The 7088-nt window shown below is 44.7% G+C and overlaps 1 protein-coding gene across 1 annotated transcript in view; it reads left to right on the top strand.

Annotated features, from left to right (window-relative positions):
• Positions 1 to 172: 172 nt before the first annotated feature.
• The window catches only part of TLK1 (tousled like kinase 1), a 68385-nt gene continuing 61469 nt past the window's right edge, over positions 173 to 7088 (top strand). Inside the window, exon 1 of the mRNA XM_042040563.1 lies at positions 173 to 594. Coding sequence (XP_041896497.1) covers positions 447 to 594 — 148 coding nt within the window. The 5' untranslated portion in view covers positions 173 to 446. The remainder of the gene's footprint in view (positions 595 to 7088) is intronic.

The raw sequence follows: 7088 nt of genomic DNA, 5'->3' as shown, positions 1-7088 counted from the left end.
GGGGCTGGGGCAGGTGCGTGCTCGGCTGGCGCCGCTCCCGCTGGCCGCCCCTGGGCGGCTCCGGCTCGGCGGGGCTCGGCTGGGCGCCGGCGGAGCGCGGCGCTCGCTCGGCTCGCGATCGTGTTTGCGCATGACCCCTCCCCGCCTGCGCCCTCCCCTCCCCTCCCCGGCGGCAGCGGCGGCGGCGGCAGCGGGGAAGGTTGGCCTCAGACACAGGCGGCTGCTCGGCGGCGGCGACGCAGTGCAGAGGTGCGGGCAGGTTGCGCTGGCCCCGCGCCCCGTCTCTCCCGCGCCCCGCCTGCCTCCGGAGCTCGCTCCCTGCCGGCGGCCTCCCCGCGCCGGTGTCGGGCCGGCCCCCCGGCCATGAGCGCGGCGCTGGGTGTCCCCCCGCCGCGCCGCCTTCCCCGCCGCCCCCGGCGGCTGCCGGGCTCCAGGAAAGTAGCTTGATGAGTGTCCAAAGTAGCAGTGGAAGTTTGGAGGGGCCGCCATCTTGGTCCCGGCTCTCCACGTCCCCACCGAGCCTGCAGGGCTGCTCCGCGGCGGCGGCGGCCTCCCAGCTGCACGGCGCGCCGCTCGGCAAGTCGCCCAAGGAAGGTAACCAGCGCGCCGCGGGGCTGCGCGGGGGGCCCGGCCCTTGGGGAGGGGCCCAACCGCCGCCGCCGGAGGCCGGTCCCGGGCTGCCGGGGAGCGGTGGCGGGAGAGGCCGGTGCCCCCGGCGGCAGCGCGGGGTCAGCGCTGGGCCCGGTGGCGGTGAGCGGAGCCTCGGGCGCTGGGCGAGAGGGGCCCCGCCGCCCCCGCCCGCTCGTCAGTGCGGCGGCGCCTCGTTGTTCCCCCCGCTCCGGGCCGCGGAGGGGGACCCCCCGTGCTCCCTCCGTCCCCGGGCCGTCCGCCTGCCGCAGCCGCTCGCGTCTCCTCGGGCGGCCGCTCGCTGCGTCCTCCCCGAAATAGGCTCCCCTCCGTCAGCGGCTAAGTAGAAGTGTTGCGCTGGAGGATGCAGCCGCTGTTGCTGGAGGGAGTTGGGCACTTTTGGCATCATGGAGGTGGGAAGGAGAGGGGCCAACACCGGAGGTTCGTCCCCGTGGGGAAAGCGCCCTCGGGGGCGGCCGGTTTTGCGGCCAGAAGTGACAGGGCGCCTTGCGGCCGCCACGGAATGACTGCAACTTTCTCCTGTCCTCCATCACGCCTTCGATGATAATATTTTTCTCCTCCCTCCCCTGCTCCTCCCCTCTTGTGTTACACCGACAGCGACAGCAGGGTGTTGTGGGTGTTTGCAGGGAATATCTGTATGAAGGTTATGAGCAAACAAGTCCCTTCGCTGTTCCCTTTCGGGTATTGTCTGCTTTTCCTCCTTGTGTTGAAATGTGTCGCCACAAGATGTAGCAGTTATACAGCAAGTGAGTTGCTCGGCGCTTTTAGCTAAAATAACTACTTGCTGAACGCCGGTTAGTGGCGGAGGAGAACTTTTATGCACAGATACTTGCATACCGAGCAGTTGTATAATTTTAATTGATTTGCCCCAGTTTAATGAATACTACGTAGCATTTCTTGTAGCATCTGCAAAACGTCATCGCCCAAGCAGGAAACTTGCTAACTTAAAATAGAAATAGTTGCCAAGATGGGGACTCTTTGTTTTTAGGTCTTCCTGTAGTTGCTTGCTTGCTTTTTGGGTTTTCTTGGTTTGGTTTTTTTTTTTTGTTTTTGTTTTTGTTGTTTTGTTTTTTTTTTTTTTTTTTTTTCTTTTTTGGTTGATAAGCAATGTTAGGGGCTTGGTAACAGGGATTCGACATCCTGAAAATGTATAACACAGTCCGGTTTCTCCATTTTCCACACCAGTAGTTGTCAGACTTGTATCACTCTGTGTCACTTTTGCACACGCTCCTGCAGGTAGATGGACGTGAAATGCTCTAGAAAATACCTGGGAAGGAATTACAGTACATGTTAAAGATGCTGAGTAAAGTGGCAGGCATTTTGTGCTCATCTTCTCTGGGAAGCCAAAGCTGTTAGAAAAATGACAATCACCAGCCAAATTCGTAGTTTTAAGTTTACTGAGAGTAGGTTTCTTCAGTGTTGCAACTCTTGTTATGAATATGCACGCATGTAGTATCTATATGTAGGATATTTTTGGGTGTATTTCAAATACCTGCTATACAAGCTTGAAATGATTATTGCAGCATAAATTATGTATCTTTATTTTAACAAAAAATGGTGGTCTTTGAGTACCTCCACTGAGACAAGAAAAATATTTTTTGTGAAACTCATTTTTAATATGATGATGATGCTTTTTACATTTTTTTCTTACAACTCATGCTGTTGGATTTTTCTGGATACTGTAATTTGCATCCTCTAATACAGATTATGGTGTTAAAAGTAATCAAAACCTTGGTGTTTGCCTGGTACTATAACGTATTGTATTTGCATGGTGTTCCTGGGTTGCATTTAATTGTATGTCCTCACTAGGTAGCTCTCTTTGAAAATGAGCATAAGCTGCCATGCTTGGGTTTATGTTTTGCATTCATGCTTATGAGATGTTATCAACACATCTTACTTTATGTATATACATTTTACAATGAAGTATTTTGCCGGAAATCAGTAGGCCCTGGAATATAAATACATCGGTATATTCATAGACATTGGCTTATATATGTGAAAGATTGATCCTAGATCAAGCTAATAAGCATGCTGTATTTGCAGTGTAGTGTGTTTATAGGAGCCTGTGCCGTCATCAGTTCTAAACTTGTGATACCTTGTGCTGTTAACGGAGGTTGTGAGTTTTGGAGCAATGCACAGGGCTGCTGGCCCATATACTGGATCACAGCTGCATCACTGCTGATGCCAATTTTGAGTGGGTAATATTTACCGATACAGCTCATTTGGCACTTGTGCAGAGCTTCTTTCCCAGCCTGGCCTTCGTGTTTGTGGATTAAAATCCCTTTGGTTGGCTCCTGTGAGAGTTATGTCCCTGTTGCCTTTGGAAGTACAGGCCTTCACAGAGTGTACCGCATGTGCCGTGGTTGATCTGACCTCACCTCTGAAGGTCTGGTATCAGCTCTCATGTCTCACATGGGCATTTGAACATTCTCGTTTATTAAGAACAGAAGCCTGCAACACCTTTAGGAAGTTCTAAAAATATTTTCTGAATCTCTAATAGGAAAAAAGCAAAAAAGAAAAGCTCTGGTATATATAACTATTGCACAAACTCATTTTTGAAAAAATGGCAATACCTTGTCAGTATCAAAAGAGACTACTTGGAAAATACAGGTGAAAATAACATTTAAAAAAAAAATTTATTCTTTTAAAATGTGCTGCAACATTGCAGCAACATTTTCCATTGGATGTTATCTTCTGTATCTTGATCTGGAGTGGCCTCATGGCTTTGCTGTATTGATTTGAATTTATGTTTTGAGGTTTTGAAATGAAAAGACTGGGATGGACTTGAGTATGGTTGCACCTGCACATTTCTACTGTATAAGAACTATCTCTTGTTTGCATTTTAGTGTAGCTTGTAAATGTCTTTAATTCTGTCCGTTGTTTTATATACCCATAACTTACATGTGGTATATGTGGTCACTTAAGAGCCTTGCAGTAGATGTTATCAGGAATTTAGGAGTACTGTTATGCGGTATTATTTTACATACTGTATGTGTGATTGTATGACTGAATCGTGTGCCACAGCTCACATAATTGCAGTCACACAATTTCCTGTTTGAAGTTTCTTGACTTCTTGACAGTTGCTTTATGTACGTAACTAAAAATATTGAAGCGCATACCTGCAAAGTGCTGTTTGGTAAATGGAGAACGACAAGGCAGAGAGTCAGAAGAGATTCCATACATTGCCTTGGGTTGGAAGGGACTTTAAAGATCATCTAGTTCCAACCCCCTGCCATGGGCAAGGACACCTCCCACTAGACCAGGTTGCTCAAAGCCCCATTCAGCTTGGCCTTGAACGCTTCCAGGGATACAGTAGGCCCAGCTCCACAACTGCAAGAGGGTCAACCTGTTCCAGAGTCTCACCACCCTCAAAATAAATCATTTATTCCTAATATCTAATCTAAGTCTACTTGGTATCAGTTTAAAGCCACTGTCCCTTGTCCTGTCCCTTCCTGCCCTTGTAAAAAGTCTGTCTAGCTTTCTTATAGGCCCCCTTTTAGGTACTGGAGGGTGCTGTATGGTCTGCCTGGAGCTTCGCCAGGCTGAACAACCCCAGCTCTCTCAGCCTGTCTTCATAGCAGAGATGCTCCAGCCCTCTGATCATCTTTGTGGCCTTTGTCTGGGTTCTTGCAGCAGGTCCATGTCCTTATGTTGAGGCCCCTGAGCTGAACACTGCTCTCCGGGTGGGGTCTCAGCAGAGTGGAGTAGAGGGGCAGAATCCCCTCCCGTCACATTCTAGACACGCTGCTTTTGGTGCAGCCCAGGATATGGTTGGCTCACTGGGCAGTGCTATAGTGTCTGGTGATTAAGCATGATGCTTTGTAAGTTATTTTTTGTCTGTGCTGTTGGCTTTCAATACTCTGCTAAAAGCAAAATAGAATGCCAAATAGAACTTTGAACTAACACAACGGGAATGCAAATTTCGGTTTTCAGATTTGAGTCCAAATTAATATATGATGGCAAAATAGTAAATAAACTTATGCCTTGTATTTGACAGTCTTTGAAAAGTTATGTTGTATGGGTAGCAAATTTTGTTGGTAACTTTTTTCCTAGAATTTGATAAATATGTATAATTTGTATTTATTGTTACCTAAAATGTGATGGTAGTTGTTGTATACCTTTGTAGCACAAAGGTACAGTTTATTTCTTCCTTAAGTTTCCAGTCTAGAAAATGCTTCTAGATGCCAGGTTGTATCTGTATGCTATGTACAATATATTAGTCCTTGAACACAAAAGCAACCTGAATCGTATTAAAACTTCCAGAGTTGTTGTTTTCTGTTGTTTGCTTGTAGTGTAAAACCTCAGCTACTTTATTTGCTTTTACAGTAAGTTCTCATTAAGTTTGTTGATTTTTATAATTCAACTGTAGATTAAAAATTTTATGGATTTGGGCAGTTTATATGGGGGCAGAGAAGAACAGGAACACTTTTTATATTTAAAAATGATGGCATATTTCTACTCAGAATGAGCACAGCAATCATAAAAGGTTATTTAGGCTGGCTGTAGCATGAGCAGGTGTTGTCTGATATTAATGTTGTGCCAGTGATACACACAAATTCTAGCTTGTGATATTATTGCTGGTTTTGTTGAAGATGTGATTCTCATAGTAATCTGATGCTTATGCCAAATTCTTAGGAGATCTTGTAGCATGTCCAAATGAGAAAGGGAAAAGGAAACCTTTTTTAGTACAGATCCTTGTTAGAATCTGATTTTCTAAAAGGTAAGTGCTGTAGCAAATAGAGTAAATTAGTCCTTGGCCAACTGTTTTGTTTTAATTCTGTTTTATTCTGCCTGGAATGGAATTTCCTATTAACCTATTCCATTTTAAATGAAGAGAGAATCAATATAAGGACAGCATGTTTTTATTTATTATCTCTGTTCAAATAAAAAGCTTGTTATTTTTCTCATTCTTTTTTTTTCCTGTTTGTTTTTTTCTGGTTTGCTTTTTCTTTCAGCAAGTAATTTTTTTTCTCCACCAAGCTGAAGTAAACTTGCTTGTTAGTAATAACTGTGGTCTGCAGTTAGTCCTTACATTTCTTTGGGTTTTCTTAGAGCCTGATAATCCTAAATGGTTGCAAAATATTGTTGTGACTCCTGGGAAACACTACCATATATGTGTGCATCATGATCAAAGTTAGTTCTATAGAATTTTGCTACCTTAAGAATTGAGATTATGGAAATATGACAGTCTTAAATAATCCTTTATGCTTTTTGTATTCTTGGTATAAGGTTGCGTTTTGAAGTAGTACTTGCTCCCAATCCATTTACTCTCATACTAAATTTTTTGCTTCCATGCTGAGCTTTTTTACACAAGAAAAAAATGTTGAAGTTAGTAAACAGTGTTTATGCAGTAGAATATTTCCCGAACTGTAGCTAAAAAGCGCAAAAGGACACAAGTGGGAGGAAGAAAAGCCTTATGAACTTCTTTCTGTTTGGCTCGGTGTGTTTCAGCTGTAAAAGAGGAAAAGGTAAATTTGGTTTGCCAAATTGCTCTGAGTGGATATATGAAGGTGGGTAGAGGAAGTAGAGTGGTCAGGGTTTCTGTTGAGAATGCCAGTACTTCAGTTGTGATCATTGGAGAGCAGTTAAACAGAAGCTGGCCACCATAATATAACCCAGTTTTTCAGGTGTTGCAAGTGGAAAACTTCTACTAGTTGCTGAAAATAACAAGGAACAAGTACTGCACTTCATGTGCAGTACTTAAGGACAAAGTTCACTAGCAGTAGGAATGCGTTAGTGAGCATCAGAAGGTATTTTGGATCCTACATTTCCCGTCATCTGGACTCCATCCTTAGTGAGATGCTTTGTTTAGGATAGGAAGTAAGGGTCTGCTTCCTTCCCAGGCACCTTTCTTTCATTCCTGAGCAGAGTGCTGGGGTATACCAGCAGAAAAATCTTGGCACCTAGGCTTTCCCTGGGGAGGATGTGGTAGGTGGCAGGAACATGACTGCTTGTAAGCCTTAATCCACCTCAATCTTAGTCCTGGAAGAAGGGAGCAGAAGATCTTAAGTGAAGTTGGATGTGCTGAAGATGCTGGGGGAAGACTGGGACTCTGCAACCCTTTGGGATGGGTCCATGCTGGAGGGATTGACTGAAATCTGAGTGACTGTATTATTAATTTTAATCATGACTTAAATCAGTGAGCAGGAAACCCTGATTAAATAATTGTTTTTAATTTTATTTTGCATTTGTGCTTAATTATTTTTCCTAAAGAAAAGTTGATTCTAATTGGTCTAATTTGGTCATACCTCTTTTTAGGCAGGAGGGGACACATCTACATGCATTTATTTAAGGAGTTATGCAGCTTAGATTCTTAATGTTTAAGAAACATAATTCCCTGTGCTTTAGACAGCTTTTAGCTAACTTAGTTAAATAAAATGAATTCTAATTGTGCATGTACATAATAAGAAACAAATATATCCAAATGTGCTTTGCATTTA

Source organism: Corvus kubaryi, unplaced genomic scaffold, assembly GCF_017639235.1.
Source record: "Corvus kubaryi isolate FWS band 111438036 unplaced genomic scaffold, C.kubaryi_AGA036_p1.0 37396, whole genome shotgun sequence".
Classification (NCBI taxonomy): domain Eukaryota; kingdom Metazoa; phylum Chordata; class Aves; order Passeriformes; family Corvidae; genus Corvus; species Corvus kubaryi.
Note: the sequence above shows the minus strand (reverse complement) of the source record. Positions and strands in the feature narration are given on the sequence as shown.